This window comes from Vipera ursinii, assembly GCF_947247035.1.
Source record: "Vipera ursinii genome assembly, chromosome: 7".
In the NCBI taxonomy this organism is placed as follows: domain Eukaryota; kingdom Metazoa; phylum Chordata; class Lepidosauria; order Squamata; family Viperidae; genus Vipera; species Vipera ursinii.
In genome coordinates, this window is record NC_139521.1 from 654,677 (window position 1) to 676,176 (window position 21,500).

The 21,500-nt window shown below is 40.1% G+C and overlaps 1 protein-coding gene across 2 annotated transcripts in view; it reads left to right on the top strand.

Moving 5' to 3' along the window:
- Positions 1–21,500, top strand: part of SLIT2 (slit guidance ligand 2) — a 180,734-nt gene that overhangs the window by 91,423 nt on the left and 67,811 nt on the right. For both annotated transcript variants that reach the window (XM_083367610.1, XM_083367611.1), the window contains exons 5-6: positions 12,898–12,969; positions 21,273–21,344. In XM_083367610.1, the coding sequence (XP_083223736.1) occupies positions 12,898–12,969; positions 21,273–21,344 (144 nt within the window). The remainder of the gene's footprint in view (positions 1–12,897; positions 12,970–21,272; positions 21,345–21,500) is intronic.

The window sequence follows — 21,500 nt, forward strand, 5'->3', positions numbered from 1 at the left end:
TACTTCCAGGAATTGTGTGGGGGGGGGGATGAGAAAGAACAGAAAAGAAACATAAGAAAGGTTCCAGAAAGGCAGATTTATCTGTGATTATATAATCAATATTTGTTTTTGGAAGAAAGAATGGCTGCTGTTAGAAAAGCAGAAGTTTGAAGAGATACATCTATTAGGAGAGTCAAATAACTTTCCTTCTTTTTCATTAACTGTAACTATTGAACCTCTCTCTTTTTCCACCCTATTACTAACTAAAATGTAGTTTCTTCCCTGAATAAAATAGCAAAAGGGATTAAAGTTCACTCAGCACTGGTCAGCAGGAGTCTTTACCCAAAACCTCAGTTCCCTCAAAATCCCTCAAATGAAGGGATTTTCATAAATCTTGCAAGGATTTTTGAAAAGAGGAAGGACTATGGAATTTCTGTTGCAATATTACTTCATTACTTTTTTTTAGCACAGCTTTTCTGTAACACTGTACTATAATCATCCCCTTCATTAAAATGGGGAGTGAAGGAAATTTAGATTAAATCAGTAACAAGGCCCAAGAACATGAGTTCTGGCTTGTACCTTTTCAGGTAGCATAGGGATGTTTAAAAAGTAATAATACAGACCTTTTATGATGGCTTGGTTGACAGTAATCTTACCTTTTTATGAAAATAGCAGTCCTTCAATTTAGTAACAGATTTCCTTTCACGTGAGTGCATATGCCTATATGTATATATCGGCATCCACACATTCTTAAAACTAATAGGATTAGAAGCATAGCAAAGGGATTTAAACAGGATAATTAGTTTACTCTTATCCCCATAATGCTGCAAAATTGTTCAGTGAAAACCTGTATGAAAATGGGTCAGAAAATTCGTGGGAATTACGTAAAACCACTTAAGTAGGCCTCAGTTGACTATAGTATTTTGAAAAGATCTTGGGAGTATATCGCATTATTTCGGATGCTTCACTATTTTGGCCTGGCAACTGGGGATGTGAAGAAAAGGGTCTTAACTGATCAGGTAAGAGGTGTTTCTGGAAAGTGAGAAGAACTCTGTTAAGGTGTTTAGCCACAGTTCAAATGAAGACTCTGCTTTGTGCGCTTAAACATAATTTCCAATTTCTCATTCGATGTGTAAATGACCCAGTGAAAACCCCAGAGCATTTTTATCAGAGTTTTAAGAATAGAAATTGAAGTACAAATTGTCTGACAGTTCTTTGAACTGTTACATCTAGCTGTTCTGCGTTGGGTGAAGCACTGAAAGCTCCCTGTAATACATTTTCATTTCATTTTATTTCTTTTGGTAAAATTATGCCTACCTTTGCAGCGTAGAATTATGGGTTGGAATGGAGCCTGGAGGAACCCTATGAGTCTCCCATGCTAAGTCTTGCCCAACCTTTGCTTGGAAATCAGCAGGGACAGGATACCCACAACTCCAGGAGGAAGGAATGCTGTTCCTCGGATTAATACATCGCAAAGTTGTGAAATTTCATCTAATCTAATGTTTGAATCCCCTCCTACAGTTGTGTTTTTCAACTCTGTCAACTTTAAGACACGGAGACTTTAATTCACAGAATTCCCCAGGATGATATAGATAGATAAATGATAGAGGATATAGATAGATGATGGATAGATAGATTTAGACATATATGCAGATTAGAGAGACAGACAGACAGACAGACAGACAGACAGACAGACAGACAGACAAAGATTAGATAGACAGACAGACAGACAGACAGCCATAAATAGGTAGATGATAAATACACATAGATGATAGATTAGATATATAGATAGATAAAGACAGATAGATTAGATAAATAGGTAGATGATAGATGATAGATAGATAGATAGATAGATAGATAGATAGATAGATAGATAGAGATATAAATAATAGATATGATAGACTTGAGGCTATGATTTACTACTGACATCAATGTTTAAACTTTATTAATTAATTCTTTAAACAGTTGAATGATTGGAATGATATGTTTGTGTTCCCAGTGCTGAACAATACATCTTTTGATTTTATATTCATTTCTTTGTCCAGAAGTAACCTCTCATATGATTGAAATAGAATATAAACATAGAAAAATATTAAATATCAAGGTTGAGGTAATACATGTAATTGCCTTTACCCAAATGGGACAATATATTTAAATAGAGTGTTGATTTCATTTTATCTCTAACACAACAAGATGATTTAAAAATATTACTTTTTTGTTGAAAAAGATGTAATCTAAAAATCTATTGATTTTTTAAACCTCCCTTCTTTTTAATTGGATAAGTAAAACATACAAGCAAAAAAAAACACCCAACAACCCAAAAGCAAAACAATATACAAATAGTTACTTAAAAGATTTTCAGAAAAAAAATAGACCATTATTTACATTTCTTCATTCCTTCAGCTATTCTTAGATTGAATGCTTTTCTGGAAAAAAAAAGAACAGAGCACAAAACTTCAGGCCTCTCTCTTTTTCATTCATCCTATGCTTTTAATGTTTTATTTTAATAAACTTTGTTTCACCTTTCTGACTATGTACGAGTAATCCTCAACATACGACCACCATTATTGAGCCCAAAATTTCTATTGCTAAGTGAGACATTTGTTTGCCCCATTTTATGACCTTTCTCGCCACAGTTGTTAAGTGGATCACTGCAGTTGTTAAGTTAGTAACACGGTTGTTAAGTGAATCTGGCTTTCCTCCCCCCCCCACAGACTTTGCTTGTCAGAAGGTCACAAAAGGGGATCATGTGACACCCCCCCCTTGGACACTGCAACCGTCGCAAGTACATGCCAGGTGCAAAGCCTCTGAATCTTGATCAAGTGACCACGGGGAAGCCGCAACGGTCCTTAAGGGTGAAAAACGGTCATAAGTCACATTTTCCAGTGCCGTTGTAACTTTGGACCGTTGCTAAATATGAACTGTTGTACGTTGAAGATTAACCGGTAGATTTGATTCTTTCCTCTCGGTTTGAAGAACGTAAAGAACTGACTACAGCAAATTTTTATAATAAACTTCCAGTGTTGTTTTTTAAAAGTAGCCTTGTTCCCTGCCTTTTGCAAGTCTTTTGCAAGGCGCCTCTTTTGCAAAAGGCCCGCCGTTTTCCTACAAACAAACCCAACCTTGAAAAGAAAATGCAAATTGCCGTCTCCTCAGAAGTTAAAGCTTCCCTTCAGTCCATAAAAGGCACCTTGTCCCTTTCCTTTCTTTTGACATCCTGCCGGACGCCCAAGCTGAGCCCCTAGTAGAGCAACGGGTCGCAAAACGCACCCCGGCCGGCTGTTCTTGCGCAAAACCTTTCGAAAGTATTCATATGAAACTTGGCCAGCTCGAACCCCTCTGGAAAAATCTAACGTTATAATTCTTGGCAGAAAAATGGAAGGAAAGAAATATGCAGACAAATAAATAGTTTGGGCTATTTCCTTTTTTAAATATATACAGTAAAATCCAAGTCTGATAGCAATCCACAGAAATTTTGCTGTTGTTTATCTGGGATGCACTATATCAGGGGTGTCAAACTCAATTTCATTGAGGGCCGCATCAGCATGGCGGTTGCCCTCAGGGGGCCGGGTGGGCATGGCCAGGGTGGGCGTGGCCTACTGGGTGGGCGTGGCTAGAGTGCGTATGGCTGACTGGGTGGGCGTGGCCAGCTCTCCATCGTTCGCATCAAGGGTGCCTATGGGGGCCTGGGCAGGAGTGGGAGAGATCTGGGGGTCTCTGGCAGAAGGAGGGTCTCTGGGCCAGGGCCAAGGCAGAGGGGGCCGTTCCCTCACTGTTTCCAGGATGGCTTCGCGGGCCGCATGAAACCACTTTGCGGGCCAGATCCGGCCCCCGGGCCTTGTGTTTGACACGTCTGCACTATATGGAATAGAAAAAACAAGTTTGTCATATTTATTTGTTAGGTTCCAGGGATGGTCAGTGAGGAAGACAGAAAATTTCGTAAGCTCTGCATTTGGACCAAAGTCAAAGTAATGAGCTTGGCACACCTGTAATATTGCATTTCAAAAATAAAGTTTCTTTCCTTTTTATTTGGGCATTGAAAACATAAACTGCTGCAAGCTTTTCTTTGGAGAGAGGAAAGTTATATACTGTAGTTAATTTTATTTGATAATCCGGAAATCTTTAGCAGAGGGTGTTCCAATGTAAAAAAATAAAAAATAAAATCCTGATCAATACAAAAGGAGTTTAAAAAGCCAAAAAACCCTGAGTCTTTATAAAGATTACATTATATAAACTATAATCTTTAGAGATTGTATTGACATCCAGATTTAATGAAATGAAGTCAGTGCATACATTTATCCTAATCTTTATGAACCACGGTAAGTCCTTGATTCACAGCTATAATGGAGTCCAAAATTTCTGTGGCTAAGAGAGTTTTGCCCCATTTGCCCCATTTTGCCCCACTGAACCAGTTGTTAAGGGTCCAAATTTTGATCAGAGATGCTACAACGGTCGTAAGTATGAAAACTGATCAAAACTCACTTTTTTTTCAGTGCCATTGTAACTTCAGTCACTAAACAAGCTGTTATAAGTTGAGGACTAAACGAACGGTTGTAAATTGAGTACTGCCTGTATTTGAATTGCTCTGGAAGTGCAAGTCAGTTACCCACAATCCTTGGAAAAAAGCTTGCATTAAGAACTTGCAGGAACGATATTATATATATATATATAATAACAGAGTTGGAAGGTACCCCAGAGGTCTTCTAGTCCAGCCCCCTGCTCAGGCAGGAGATCCTAGAAGGTTTTGTGTTTTACCCCTGTGTGTCTTTTTACTGAAATACGATGCGAATGTGCCACAGGATAAATAAAATAACTTTAAAAACAAGAAAAAAATGTGGGAGCTGAAGTTTCTAGGGGTTAATGGCTGGTGGTGTCATGTTTTTCATAACACTTGTTGAAGTCCACAAGCAGAAACGTTACTCTGTCTAAGGCTGCGTTGATTTGGTTATTCGGTGCCACAACTAAGTAAATACCTCCCACGTTGCTTTTTGAGGGCAACCAAGGTCATCTAGACGGGTGCAGCTACTTACGGTCCTTCCCGCAGCCCTGTAAGAAACTGCATTCTGTGTCTTTCCCATTTCTTATTTTATGTACCTAAATGTGCTTCCATTTGTACCGGTGTTGTTACCTTTTTATCCTAAAGTGAGTTGGCAGATGAGTTGTAACAACTGCCATCATCTGGCTTGCCTTGAAAGTGACAATACTGAATGAAAATGTCTACGATGAGAGTTTTGTAACCAGAAGGACTTTTTTTAAAAATGATAATTTTATGGAAGCCAGCATTAGATGTGAGAGGGCTGTGGACAATCCACCATTGTCTTCTGCTGCCATCCACACCAGACTCACCCCGTCGCTGCCTACAGAGCTACTCTGAGAGAAGAATTAAGTCTTTGGCTCTGATTTACCACGATGTAAAAAAGATGTCGAGACTCTAGAAATGGTACAGAGAAGAGCAACAAAGATGATTGGGGGACTGGAGGCTAAAACATATAGGGAACGGTTGCTGGAATTGGGTATGTGTAGTTTAACGAAGAGAAGGGTGAGGGGTGACATGATAGCAGTCTTCCAATATCTCAGGGGCTGCCCCAAAGAAGAGGGAGTCAAGCTATTCTCTAAAGCACCTGAAAGCAGGACAAGAAGCAATGGATGGAAATTAGTCAAGGAGAGAAGCAACCTAGAAGCAACTAAGGAGAAACTTCCTGACAGTGAGAACAATTAACCAGTGGAACAACCTGCCTCCAGAAGCTGTGAATGCTCCAACACTAAGAAGAGACTGGACAGCCATTTGCCTGAAATGGTATAGGGTTTCCTGAAATGGTATAGGGTTTCCTGCCTGAGCAGGGGGTTGGACTAGATGACCTCCAAGATCCCTTCCAACTACTACTACTACTACTACTACTACTACTACTACTACTAATTATTATTATTATTATTATTATTATTATTATTATTATTATTATTATTATTATTATCTCGTTACCTTAAGTTCACAAATATGCACAGACTTTCTGTAGGGGAAAAAGAGCAAATTAGCAGCAGCCGGGCTGTGGGGAAGCCATCCCGTCGGTGATGGCGGTGCCTCCTGGTAGTGACAACCCCACAGGACTATGGAGAGTAGACAAGGCAAGACGAGAAGCAACGGATGGAAACTCATCAAGGAGAGAAGCAACCTGGAATTAAGGAGAAACTTCCCGACAGGGAGGACAATCAACCAGTGGAACGACTTTGCCTTCAGAAGTTGTGGGTGCTCCATCACTGGAGGTTTTTAAGAAGAGACTGGACAGTCACTTGTCTGAAATGATGTAGGGTCTCCTATTTGAGCAGCGGGTTGGACTAGAAGACCTCCAAGGTCCCTTCCAACTCTATGGTTCTATGTCCCATGGACTCTTGTAAACTCTCCTAATAGGCCAAGTTGGGGTGGTCTTCCTGCTGAAATTAAGTTCAGCAAAAGCTGTCTTGAATATCTTCATCCAAAATACAAATATATAGGCATTAGGGCATGACTGGTGTTTACTTAAAATGATGCATTACAAACATCTGCCTAAGTAACATTTTTATAAATACAGTGTTGGTTAAAACATTAGCAGGAAGTTATGCTGACAAATGAAGTGTGAAGGGATGGAACACAACTATCACAGGCCATACATTTTCTTAGGCACGTTGCTTATTCAGCACTTTAGGGAACGATGCCGTGGAGGCACTTGGCTCCGTGGTGCAGCTTTTATGAATGTACTAATACGGCCTTACTAATACTGTGCCACGAAGGCTGAGTAAACGGAGAAGACTTTTTAACAAATGCATTTTGCTCACTCTTTGGACAGATCCCCCTTACTGAAGTGATTTAAAAGCTCGGGAAAAGCAGTGCAGCTGTCACTTCTAATTGTAGAAAGCTTTCCATCTTTTTCCGCTTTATTTTTCCAAATCCATTTCTAATGAAAATGTTCCAATATATAATTTAATTTAATTTTCTTTGGGCTTTGCCATAAAATCAATTAATTCTGAAAACATTCCAACCGGCAGAAGTTGTCTGCCCTGGCTTTCTATATAATTAAATTTCAACACATGCTCGTCCTGGGCTTTGTGATGCCTAAGATTCCTTAGGACACATGTGGGGAGATACAGGAATACAACTTGTACGCTGCAGCTTCATTTCCAGCCAAAGTGTGTTGGATTCATCTCCTCCCGTCTCCCGGAGAGTAAATTTGCAGCTGTCTTTTTCTCCAAAAGTTTAATCAAATCTTGGCACAATACGACAATCCCCCAAAGACTAAAAAATATACTGGAACTGCATCTTTTTTTAAAAAAAAAAGTTTAATATTTTTGCAGCACAGCTCTTAGGATCGTGATCCAGAGGTAACTGTACTTAAAACTTTTAAGGGAAACATTGCTTTTGAGAATTTGTTTTCCTCGTCAATTTGCATTCTCCCCAAACTGTCAGCTTTCCACCTCACCTTCTCACTAAGCAGATTAGTGATCCCCGTCCCTTTTTTCATGTTGTAATATAAAAAGGTAGAGATTTCCCCGGTCCATCTCTGTCCAGGAGCAGTTCTCCATTTCTTGGCCAAGGGAGCCTGTGTCGTCCGAAGGTGATTTCCCTGCTCATGTGGCCAGCTATTCGCCAAAGATGCGCAGAACGCTGTTGCCTTCCCACTAAAGTGGTACCTATTTATCTACTCACGTTTACTTGCTTCCGAACCGCTAGGTGGGCAGGATCTGGGGCAAGGAACTTCCCGGGTGGCGAGAACAATATTGGATCTCCTCCTGCAAGGAAAAGCCTGCCCTGAATTCAGAGCAATTCCACCTGCCTTATTGTGCAAGTGTACACTATGAGGGACACCGCATTCCTGGATAAAAGCAGGAACTTCTTTTACAGCTTCAGAATTATGAATCCTGTAGAATAACTTTTGTCAACCTTTTTACCCTTGTAATAATAATAACAACAACAACAAGAAAACTAATAATAATAATAACAACAACCACTTGAATACCATTGGCATTGACAAATTTGCCATCAGTCAATTGCAAAAGGCGGCCTTACTAGGAACTGCTTTCATCCTGCGACGAGATCTGTAATACCATCAAACATCCAGATCTGCCTATCCCGGGTCCTTGGTAAGAACTCGATAGGTAGACAAAAAGGCCAAATCCAGTCTGAACATCTGGCTGACTGTGCGATGATTATTAATAATAATGATAATAATAATATGATGATGATGATGTTGAAAGGGACCTTGGAGGTCTTCTAGTCCAACCCCCTGCTCAGGCAGGAAACCCTATACCATTTCAGACAAATGGCTGTCCAGTCTCTTCTTAAAGGCTTCCAGTGTTGGAGCATTCTTCACTTCTGGAGGCAGGTTGTTCCACTGGTTAATTGTTCTAACTGTCAGGAAATTTCTCAGGTGTCCGGGAAGTCTTGCATAAAAATAGCAAAAAATATGAAAATTTCACAATACAGTTCAAATCTAATTTACACAATTCATGTTTGGCAGTATTCCCAAGAACAACAAAGCAGCAGGCTAGCGGCTTAGAGACAACATGTAAAAAAATTAAAAAAAACATTTTTTTCCCTTCAATCATGCTATCTTGCAGATCTTCAGTTGAAAAAAGCCATCCTCTTTTTATCGTGATGTTTTAATGGGAAACTTTCATGGAAAACCTGAAATCAAAGCTTTCTTATCATTACCGAATGTAGAATTTTAAAAATATATGTCTTTGCTATCGGCCGTTGTGCCGTATAAAGGCAGTGCATTATTTCACACGTCAGTTTTCCATATATCAGTATTACAAAAGTTTGTGCACACTGTAATAATAAGTAAGCAATGGGATAGAAGTCTGTTGAAGATATATAAGGAAAGCATCTTTAATTAGTTGTGTTTTTTATATAAAAAAGAAATCAAATTTCTCTGACGGGTTGATTAATAATATATCACGCGCTTAATAGTTATTCATAACGTTGCATTTTGTAAGATGGAAAACTGCATAGGCTGCTCTGTCTGTCTCGGAGTGTGATTTTTCTGAAAATCATGTTTACTGCTTTGCTTCTTTTTTATCATAATCACTATTTGTTTTCCTGAACCGTTGCAACTTTTTTACAATATGAACAGTAAATCTGCTTAAGAATTTAATTTTCTATAATGAATAATATTTATGGCCTGCTTAAAGCAGTTTCATGCTGGGCACTCTCGGAAAATTAGTCTAAGTGCATTTCTGGAGACATCAGAGAATGGAATTGATCTACTTCAAGAATTACTAATATGCCACTACAGTTTATTCCAGGAATAAATAGGAGACTTTAACATTATCGAGTTTGTATTTCACCAATGTTACATTACAGGGACTGCAAAATAAAAATGTGAACTCCAGAACTTAAGAAAAAGGTTTGGTGTTCAGTAAAATAGCCTCTGAATTATAGTAAATACCCAGAGCTTTAGATCCCTTCCAAGCCCCCGGTCAATGCTAGAGAATTATTTTAGTTCCCAAGCTAGCTTTATTCTTTCACCCATGTTGCGCAAATATATTACAAGGAAATGTTACATGCACCTCGCCGTATCATAATTTATGGAGATAGACACAGAATTCCAAGTTAATACCAGATGTAGCTTTATAATATCGATATAAAAGTGTTGCAGTCAAATGACTTCAAGAATTAGAGTATTAAGCGGAACAGCAGCTTTTCAGAAAACAGAACCGGCCCCATTAGGAGTCTGAAGGCTTGAGCCCTCCTAGGTTTGTTGGCTTTGCATGCAGCAGCAACCCAGATCGAGACTGGTGGACCGATGACCACTCATAAATGGTCAGCAGGTTCTGCTCCCTTGTGTGTCCCTCTTTCCGTTACCACTTTGGCGGTGAAACGTTGCAAGAAGCAAACCAAGTTGAAAGAATCCTAAGATTCTCAGCATTTCTCTTAGACTGATTTCTGTTGGGTTTCCGGCTGGCTGATTTCCTCTTTGTCCCTTTATTTATTTTTATGCGATGGAAGGTAGAGTGGAAAGGGCATGTTAGCATTCGGGAGCCCCACCCTTTGTTTATTTTTTTAAACAAACAAACAAACTGGTTCTGCAAACTGAGAAAACCTTTTGGGAAAGTTCTGTCCCAATCATCTAAAAAGGCTTTGCAAGTGGCATCGGGAGATTGTGGACTATAAGACCATTTTTGGAGCCAGTGGCTTTTTACCATTCATCGTGGGACTCTTTTTAGACATTAAATTTCTATTGTCGGGACAGCACCGATAGTCTGAATTACAACGGTTCGTGTAGTGACCATTCAAAATTAAAAGGGCACCGGAAAAGGGGCTTATTGTCCGTTGCAGCATCCCCATGTGGTCACGTGATCCAAACTCAAAGGCTCGGCAACTGGCATGTACTTATGACGGTTGCAGCGTCCTGGGGGGGGGAGAGGTCACGTGATCCCTTTTGCGACCTTCTGACAAGCAGAGTCGATGGGGGAAGCCGGATCCACTTAACAACTGTGTTAGTAATTTAACAGCTGGAGGGATTCACTTAACAACTGCGGCAAGAAAAGGTTGTAAAACGGGGCAAAACTCACTTAGCAAGCATCTCACTTAAGAACAGAAATTTGGGGGTCCGTTTTAGTCGTAAGTTGAGGACTGCCTGCGACGTGGAAGGCTTCCATGTCGGGTGCTGAGTTTGCTTCCTGCTTTCTACTGTGACCTTTATTCCTTCCTCCACACCAGGCAGTCTCTGCAAAGTATCGAAGGCTTTTGTAGATTTATGGCACTACTGATCAGTCTCTTAAGAGAGGTTAAGCCATAAAGGGAAAATAAAATTACCAGTAATTAAATTTAGAAGCAGGTATGCCTACCACGGAAAATTTATTGTCTTAAAGTAATGTTGATTTAACTGTTCAGGGGGAAAAGGGGTCCTTTGTCCCAACTTTAGAGGAGCGTGATTTTCACTACTGCACACGGCAATTTCCATTTACACAATTAAAATAATAGCGTTCTGTGCTTTGTAAAAAGTGAATTGCGTATCTGACTGAGATATTGGGGGGGCGAGTAATAAAAATAGCTGCAGTGCAGAGCTGACTTCATCGCAAAGAGCTTTCTCGTAGGTCTCTCTGTTCATTCACAAAGTGCAGAAATGGCATCCATGGTGACTATTCACTTAGAACTTTTCATTATGAATTCAAAATTTAGCATCATCTATTTTGAATTGGATTCGGACAGCCTGCTGTTTGAGAACAGTCTCAAAATTTGCAAGATTACTAAAATCTGCATGCAAGCTGGTGTTTGTTCTAGTTTATCCTCCAGTTAATTTCTCTCATACACAAATGTAAACTAATACACACTTTCATAAATATGTTTTGCAGTCTGTGTAGCAATGCTACAAATTCAACAATTAATCAAAATGGGATGTAATTTCCAGGGTAAATTGTAAATTCGGGGATAAAACTTTGTTTTATGTAGCAAATTATTTACTACGTGTTAACTGTTCTCTGTATAACTTCTGTGCTGGGTTCCGTTTTCTGGAAGGAAATGTTAACCTTAAAGTAAACACTTGCACCCAGGTTCAGCTAAAATTCAATGCCTTCCCTCCAGAGTTGAGAGCATTTTACAAATGTCATCCTTAGTGATTTTTTAAAAAAATTATTTGCATTTCCCAGTTACACACCCTCGTTGTCCTTTCCATTTTGAATGGTTTAGCAGGATATCTGAGAAGCAGTGGAAATATCTGGAGAACTGAAAGAGGAGAAGTATCTAATTGGAGAGGCAGATTTTATGGCCTGTTTGTTTTTCCTCTTAAATTTTAAGCTTTAATAATCCTTTTTTTTACATGTGTACTTTGTTTCACCTTTCATTCTAAGAAACGGCGAATTCTAGCATTTCGTGGGAATAGAAAATATTCAGCTTTACCTCTGAATCTATAGAGCTATGTTTAGACAACCCCCACCCCCCAAAAAAAGATCTTTTCAAATTTGGCTTCTTTTAGTAAAATGGCTTGTCGACCCATTTTACAGGCTTAAATATGTTGGTGGATTGGAGCAACCTGTTTAAGCGAAGAGTAAATGATGTTTCCTGGGGTCTGAACAAAGTTGGGGTTTCCTGAATTCCAGTTTGAAACAAAATTAAGCATAAGAATACAGTCTCTCTCTCTCTCTCTCTCTCTCTCTCTCTCTCTCTCTCTCTCTCTCTCTCTCTCTCTCTCTCACACACACACACACACACACACACACACACACACACAGAGAGAGAGAGAGAGAGAGAGAGAGAGAGAGATGGGGTGTGTTTCTCTAATCTATTTTAACTATCTATACAGAGAGATATCGCTGTGTGAAATATAGTCTAATCACCCACCCACTATGAACTCCATTAAAAATTGTATTAAAAGGAAACAAACTCAGTGCCAACCTAGAGGTAGTAAGTAAAGGTCACAAATGCACACTGCAGAAGCGAAATACACAAATAGCAAGCATTTTGGGGAAACTAACTTTGCCAATATTAATGTGAGCTGAGGAAGGGCTTGGTCCAAATTCCACACAGGATAAATTATTATAAATTAGAAAAAATATCACAACCAGCAAGGAATTTATTTAGCGTATGGCTGGTCACACACAGAATTAAAAGCACTTCATATTTACAAGTTAGAACAAGTTACACGTGCCTCCTGGGTGGTGCTAAATGAGTAACAGACGGACTGGTAGCCAGACATCCACGAGGATCTCCTGGCTTCACACACAACTCCACCAACAAGGAAAAAAGAATGATTAAATATTCCTCAAATGTCCCTTATGTGTAGGAATTGGGTGTTACTGGGTGGATTTTGTACGGGGGAAGGGGCAATTGGTAAGCTCTCAGAATACAAAGCAATCTGTACAAATAGAGTTAATTGTTTGGCTTGATTTGATATAGCTGTTCTTAAATGAAAAGAACTATTGAAAAGTTATTTGTTATCTTTTTAGAGACCTCAGTGAAAACCAGATACACGCCATCCCAAGGAAGGCTTTCCGTGGAGCTGTTGACATTAAAAATCTGTAAGTATTCCTTCCTTCCTTCCTTCCTTCCTTCCTTCCTTCCTTCCTTCCTTCCTTCCTTCCTTCCTTCCTTCCTAATATAGCTGCATATCTCAGACTCTGGATGGCTTACGAGATTAAAAAAAACCCTCCCCTACCCAAACAACTCCTGGTGCCCCCAAAAGCAAATTTCCTACCGTCTCCCCCACGTCTTCAGTGCTAGCAGGACTGGGACCAGAGGGATTCTCGCTGACTTTAGGGGGAAAAAACACAACAAACCTAATATTATAAAAGGAGTATCTTCCGGTATAGCATTGGTTAATAACTGTTATTGGACGTGGGTATGTGTGTATTTATCCATGTGTCAGATACACCCACAAACCCGGGGGTGCCTCCATTATATACACAGGCCCAACACATGAAAATTTAGTTTGAATGATCAGAACAGGCCAAAAATTTAAACCAATTTATTTATTTATTTATTTATTTTATTTATTTATTATTGGGACTTATATGCCGCCCTATCTCCCGAAGGACTCAGGGCGGCTAACAACAGTAACATATAATAAATACAGAAGTTAAGATAAAAAATTAAAATTAAAGGCCTCTGTACAATAAATTAAAATTAAAATTAAAATAAATTAAAAGTTAGAGTTAAAAATTAAAAACATAATTAAAATGCCTGTCAGTCCAGGTCAGCCAGGTGGAAAAGGAGTGTTTTGAGGTCGCGGCGAAAGGACCGGAGATCTTGGGCCATCCGAAGCTCAAGGGGAAGCTGATTCCACAGGGCTGGTGCTCCCACAGAGAAGGCCCTGCCCCTGGGGGTCGCCAGCCGACATTGTCTGGCCGACGGCACCCTGAGGAGGCCTTCTCTGTGTGAGCGTACTGGGCGATGGGAGTTCGTTCCCGGCAGCAGATGGTCCTGCAAGTATCCCGGTCCTAAGCCATGTAGGGCTTTAAAGGTAAGTACCAGCACCTTAAATCTAAATTTAATATTTAAATTTAATTAATAAATTTAATTTAAATTTAATACTATTCTCTAGTATATTGATTTTCCAGTTCAGTGGTAATGAAAAATTAGGGTATAAATGAAAACTTTCCATCTTCGTAGAAAATACTTTAGTTACAAACTGAGTGAGATTATATCTGTCTGTCTGTCTATCTCTATCCATCTATCCATCCATCTATATCTATCTACCTACTATCTGTCTATAATTTATATGTGTGCATGTGTGGGTGTGTATGTATATGTGTGTGTGTGTGTGTATGCTTAAATATACATATATATACGCACACTGCAATTACTATTAGTTACAGTCGGTTTCATTAGTTACAAATACTGTAAAACTGCGTCTCTGTGTAAACATATTTACTTGCTAAGTCATGTTGCTAAATGCCAAGATTTACAATAACTTAACTCTCTCATGTATTGTTATACAGCTGGTCCTTGTTTAGCCGTCACAATTGGCAGCTGCCACTCAGTGACAGCATAATTGAAAATCTGAGCTGACTGTCTGACCTCGGCAGTCCTTTGTTGTACAGGCCTGTGAAGGTCACAAATAGGAAGATTGGTTGAAAAAGTTGAATTATTTATTAAATTTATATGCTGCCCATGTCATATTTCGAGGCAACTCTGGGCTGCTTAGTTAATGTTTCATCGCTGGAGAAGAAGTTTCCTAGATAAAATAGACCTGCCACCCACACTGTAGAAAGAGCGGGTGGGAATTTTACTGATTATTTTCTTCCTGAGTCTCCCTGCCCCCCCCCCCACCATCCAGGGGCTTTTCCCACTGGAATCCACGTTTCTCCATCTTCTTTCCACCCAGGGCGGACAGAACCATCTGCCTTCTTCAATCTGGAAGGAGCCTATAAGAATATAGCTTCTCTCTAGATTTTGAAAGGCTGAACTGACAGCTTTATGTCCACCTCCCCAGCAAACCTGAAGGGCCATTTCACTGTTAGCATTTTTTTTTAAACTAAGAAATATTTTTGTCATTGAGAGGATTTAAAACAGGAGGACATTAGTACATAGAATATTCCAAAAGAAGCAGCCCTTTTACTAAAAGTCAGAGGAAACCAATTTGATTCTTAAAAGTTAAGCAAAAATGATTGTTTTGTTTTGTAAATTTGGATAGATCCGGCTGGATTTAACTTTACATATTTTCAATCTCTTTTTCACCATCTTTTGCCATTATTGCATGCCCCTCAAGTAAAGCAAAAGAAAGAGGAAACAATACATTTGAACCAGCATCTTGTTGCCAAGAAAACGGATTTTATTCCAGGGCTTGATCTCAAGTGAAGAGAAAAAAATAAACTTTTTGCAAGGAAACAGGAAGTTTGAAACTCATTTTCCAACTTTGCCACAGTGGCATTTAGAAGGCATTGTGAAAAGAAATATTCCTCCCCCACTTTTTTTTTCCTAATGCACCTGAATTCTTGCCAATTTGGGGGGGGGGGAAATTCTGCCTTTCAATTCTTTTAGGACAAGATTAGGTTGAGTGCACTCTATGCTGTTAAATCTTTTCCCTTTGTGTATAATACAGATGATTTAGGAGGATTTGTGTCAGGGCTGATTTATATATTGATAGCTCAGGATAATAAGAAATGAGCCAACATACTTCTCAGCCTTTTATAGATGAACCTGAAGACTGCATTAGGCAAATTTGACAGCATTAAAAGATTTTATCAATTTGTCTCGGAACAATTTTTCTTTTGTGTTGTGTCAAGTGATAACATTCTATGCCATCATTCTAATTTAATGGCTTTGATAAATGGCTTCAGAGGTTAAAGAACTAGACTGGTTATATTATTTTGGCCTTTTAAAATAAAAAGCCAATTAACTTAATTGTGAAATGTCCTTAATTATTGAAAATGGCAAGCTCTTGAGAATGTGTGTGTGTATTTAAATGAACTGCAACACAAACATTGCACTAAAAGGATTAAATTCGATGCCTGGAAAATTATAGTTTTTTGCTTATATAAGTATTTTGTTGCAGGAACAATGTAAGGGAAAAATATATAATTCGAATATAACTTATTTTCCACAATTAGAACTGGTGAAGAGCTGCTCCATCACTGGAGATTTTTAAGAAGAGACTGGACAGTCACTTGTCTGAGATGGTAGTGGAATTTTCCTCCAATGCTAGAAACGTCATTGCCCTCCTAACCATACCCAAGCACTCCGAGTTTGTTGGCAAAGTCCATTTTGCTGTATGAGTTCATGGTGACCTAACCCTAACCCTAAGTGGAATTTTCATCCAATGGGATTTTCCCATGTATTTTACCAGGAAGGATAGATAGGGCAGGCTAGAAAAGTCAGTGTCCTCCTAACCATACCCAAGCACTCCAAGTTTGTTGGCAAAGTCCATTTTGCTGTATGAGTTCATGGTGACCTAACCCTAACCCTAAGTGGAATTTTCATCCAATGGGATTTTCCCATGTATTTTACCAGGAAAGATAGATAGGGCAGGCTAGAAAAGTCAGTGTCCTCCTAACCATACCCAAGCACTCCAAGTTTGTTGGCGATGTCCATTTTACTCTATGAGTTCATGGTGATGTAATCCTAACCCTATAGGCCAGGGGTGTCAAACTGCCGGCCCGTGGGCCGGACGCATCACATGGAAGCCACTCTCACCCCATTGCCGGCAACGGCAAAACAGTCCCGATACGTTGCATTTGGTTTTTCTTGTCTAAATGTAGAACTTTAATTTTCTCACCATTGAATTTCATTTTGTTAGATAGTGCCCAGTGTCCAAGTCTGTCAAGATCCTTAAGCTTCTCTTCTGGAGGGTTGGCTTCAAATTTGATGAGTTCCTTTTCTATCCCTGCACTTCTATATACCTGTATGGATTTTATGCATACAAATACATTTGGTTACATATGGAAATGTGGTCTTTTACCTTGACAGGAACTTGTGAGTTGTGTGTCAATAAATAGGGTCAATTCTACGCTACCAAGAATATTTTGTCTACTCAGAAATTCTTCTTCCACACTCAGATCTAAGATTACGATTCACAGTGTATAATATAAAACTCTGTGTTGGCTATTAGGAAGGCATACTGTATTTTATGTAGCTGCATGAAAGAAAGCAGCCACAAATGTATTTGCAGGAATGTGCACAATTTTTTAAAAATATATTAGCTAAGGTATAGTTTGATGGCATCCCAGCAGCATTTTATCTTGAGACACGTTGGGTCATGTTGGTTAGTATTTACAAAGATTACTTCCAATATATGCCATTTTTGTAAGTAGACAGATGGAAAAATACACAAAGGAAGAAACCATTTGCATATCTCTGCAAAGAAAGCTGCACAGATTTGTCCCAGAATTCCCACGAGGAGTTGAATTCAGCTTGAAAAAAAAACAAACTACCTTTTTATGCCTCGGAGGAGGACTTCTTAATGTTTCTCTGCCCGTGAACTCCTCCGAGGATTTGGGTGAAATCTACAGATTCCCTTCTCAGAGAAAAGCTAGAATAAATTATCTAAATATAGGTATCATAGGAATACCTGTAGGAGGCCACTTAATAATTAAATATAGTTATTAAAATATTTTTAAGGTAAAGGTAAAGGTTCCCTTGCACATGCGTGCTAGTCGTTTCCAACCCTAAGGGCTGGTGCTCATCTCTGTTTCAAAGCCGAAGAGCCAGCGCTTGTCCGAGGACGTCTCCGTGGTCATGTGGCCGGCATGACTAGACGCCAAAGGTGCACAGAACGCTGTTACCTTCCCACCGGAGTGGTCCCTATTTTTCTACTCGCATTTTTACGTGCTTTCGAACTGCTAGGTTGGCAGAAGCTGGGATGAGTAACAGGCGCTCACTCTGCTACGCGGCACTCGGGATTCGACCCGCCAAACTGCCGACCTTCTGATAGACAAGCTCAGCGTCCTAACCCACTGAGCCACCGCGTCCCTATAAAATATTTTTAAAGAAATAAGTAATATATCAAGGTGCCTGGTTTTTTATTAATCCATTACATTGTATTAGTATTATTAGTATATATTTATATTTGTGTGTGTGTGTATATAAATCAGTAAAAAAATAAAAACAAAAAACAAAAAAACGATGAACTCCGAGATATAAGAAAAAAATTCTTTATTGCTGAGCTTTCGTCAATTTTTTTTCTTATATCCTGGAATTCATTTTTTATTTTTTTTATTTTTACTGATTTCAAATGTCTACACCTGGGATTCCAGTTTTTAAATTTATTACACACACACACACACACACACACACACACACACACACACACAGAGAGAGAGAAGAGGGGGTCATGTTATTCTCCAAAGCAGCAGAGGGCAGGACAAGAAACAACGGTTGGAAGCTGATCAGAGAGAGAAGCAACCTGGAATTAAGGAGGAACTTCCTGACAGGACAAATCGACCAGTGGCACAGAAGTTGCCTCCAGAAATTGTGGGCGCTCCATCACTGGAGGTTTTTAAGAAGAGACTGGACAGTGACCTGTCCGAGATGAGCAGGGGTCCGAGGTCCCTTCCATCTCTGTTATTCTGTTATCCTGCCACAGAATAGAGGGATTCTTCTCTAAAGCCAATGAGGACACGACAAAAACAATGGGTGGAAACTGGTTAAAGAGTGGTCCTACCTGGAACTTTGGAGAAACTTCCTGACAGTGACAACAATTAATCAGTGGAAAAACGTGGCCCCTGGAGTTGTGGGTGCTCCATTGCTGAAGGTTTTCTAGAGAAGATTGGACCACTGTTTGTCTGGGGTAATATAAGGTCATTTGCCAGGGACAGGGGGGGTTGGACTAGAAGACCTCTAAGGTCCCTTATAGCCATACGATTCTGTGAAAACTAAAAGACTGCACACCCTGACTGCTCACGTTACGGGTCCAAGGCTCAGGAACTTGGAATTCCGTGCTTAAATTTAGAAATACAGACATGACAAGACTTGCGGAATCCTTGCAACTAAATGGGCTTGTAATTCATTTCTAAGGACCCACTGAAGGAAACGTTTTGCCAAGCAAATGCTCTGATCTATGACACGGACGCTCCCAACGGGGTTAGCGTGACTTGGGTGTTCCATTAGCGTGACAGAGGCCGAGTCCTCTCCTCACGTTCTTAGTGCAAACTTTATCTTGGTGGGTGGACAAGGTGTAACCAGGTGTATTTGGGTTTGGAGTTAAACACACTGGAAATTAAAGCAGGATGCTTGACACCTTTGTAGGCCCAAACTATTCAATCAGCTGAAAGTATACATTGAAGGTATCCCTACTTAGTAATGATACAAATGCAAAGGATTAATCTTTCCAGCTCCTGTCAAAATACACTTAGAGATTGAGCTTTATATCAATTTTTGGCAGAGTTTTCATTTAAATAAATATACTGTATATATTTACTTCTCACTGGTGTCCAGTTTGCTAGCGTGGTATAAGAGAACCAAAATCAAGTTTAGATGTCGATGTCTATATTCATCTTCCTTAGAAGAAAATAACAGTGTGGATCGAGGTAACAAATACACCCACAGGCACGCACAAACAGAAATATATATATTTGTATATATTTTTTGTATATATTTAGTTATATTTATATACCGCCCTATTCCCTGAGGACTCAGGGCGGTTTACAGGGAATTAAAAATCCAAAATACAAAAATTAAAAACCCAATTAAAAAATATTAAATTAACCCTGTAGTCAGTTAAAAAACCCCAAATTAAAATTATAAATTATATATAAAAATTATAAATTATATATAGAGAGATGATGTTGTTGTTAGTTGCGAAGTCGTTTCTGACCCCTCGCGACCCCACGGACAATGTTCCTCCAGGCCTTCCTGTCCTCTACCATCTTCTGGAGTCCATTTAAGCTCAGGCCTCCTGCTTCAGTGACTCCATCCAGCCACCTCCTTCTCTGTCGTCCCCTTCTTCTCTCGCCCTCAACCTTTCCCAGCATTAGGCTCTTCTCCAGTGAGTCCTTCCTTCTTCTCATTAGGTGGCCAAAGGATTTGAGTTTCAGCTTCAGGATCTGGCCTTCTAAAGAGCAGTCAGGGTTGATCTCCTCTAGGACTGACCGGTTTGATCGCCTTGCAGTCCGAGGGACTCGCAGGAGTCTTCTCCAGCACCATAATAGAGAGAGATAGCTAAATCTATTAATCCAAATTTGGGATGTTACAGGCAATCCTCGACTTACAGCAGTGTGTTTAGTGGCCGTTCAAAGTTACAACGGCACTGGAAAAAAAGCGACGGATGACCATTTTTCAAACTTACGACCATTGCAGCATCGCCAGAGTCACGTGATCAAAATCCAGAGGCTTGGCAACTGGCATGTACTTAGGACGGTTGCAGCCTCCCGGGGTCACGTCATTCCCTTTTGCGACCTTTTGACAAGCAAAGTCAAGGGGGAAGCAGCTTCACTTCACAACCGTGTTACTAATTTAACCACTGCAGTGATTCACTTAACAACCGTGGCGAGGAAGGTCGTAAAATGGGGCAGAGCTCACTTAACAAACGTCTCACTTAGCAATTTTGGGCTCAGTTGTGGTCACATGTCAAGGACCATAGTCTTATTGATGACTTACCTAGAAACAATAGAGAGGTGTGTTTGTTTTGCAATAGGTCAACGTTTTGAATTAGAAAATGTAACAGTTTACAAAAGCTGATTGGGAGATATTTTTACCGTAATGTTTTAATTTAGTAATGCCTGGACTCCACCCTGCGTGGGTCTATAATCCCAGCCGTCCTTGATCTGCATCGGGGCGAGAGAAACGCCAGCCTCGTTCCCAGGCTGGGGTTTATTTTCACAAACTGTGACAGGCACAAATTTTATTTCAGGGGAGAATTGGGAAGACAATCCGGGCAGTGTGGGCACCCCAGGATCTTGGAAAGAGGCTGTCTAACTGGGTGTGTGTGTGTGTGTGTGTGTCTTTTTTCCTGCTCCTGCCAGGGAAATTAACATGCAGCTGTGCTAGTCTGATAAATGGATTCTGTTAGGTCACTGAGGGGATGCACGACATTAAGTGATTTACAGCCCCTTACCTTAATGAAATTGTTTCAGCAAGATGACGCTGAGAGCTTTTAATGGATAGCTTTTCTTGATGTAATGAAATTGCATTCCTTTGGCATTTAATATAAGGTGCAGTTATTATTTACTGGAGCTTTCCCAGGGCTCTTGCCTTTTTGCACACGGCGTGCAAAAGAAAAAGGGATTTTTGTGATCGCATCCAATCCGGGAGGCCAAAGCGTGGAGGGAGCCCCATCCCAGCACGCAAGGCCTCCATCTCCCGAGCCCCGTCTCTTGGGAAGCCTTTCTTGTTTCCATCCACCCAGCCTCCGCCTGCTTCACCTCTCGTCTCCCACTTTCTTCAATAGGCAACTGGATTTCAACCAGATCAGCTGTATCGAAGATGGAGCGTTCAGAGCCCTGCGGGATCTGGAAGTGCTGTGAGTATCGCCTCCTCCTCTCCTCCTCTCAAACGGGGAAGTCGGATCGGAGAAGCTTGCCTGGTAGTTGGAGTTGTGGAGTGTCAAAATGCTTAAGAGCAAAGTGACGCCACAGAAGAAGAGGCGCTGCGATCCGAACGGTTTGACGTGTCCGGG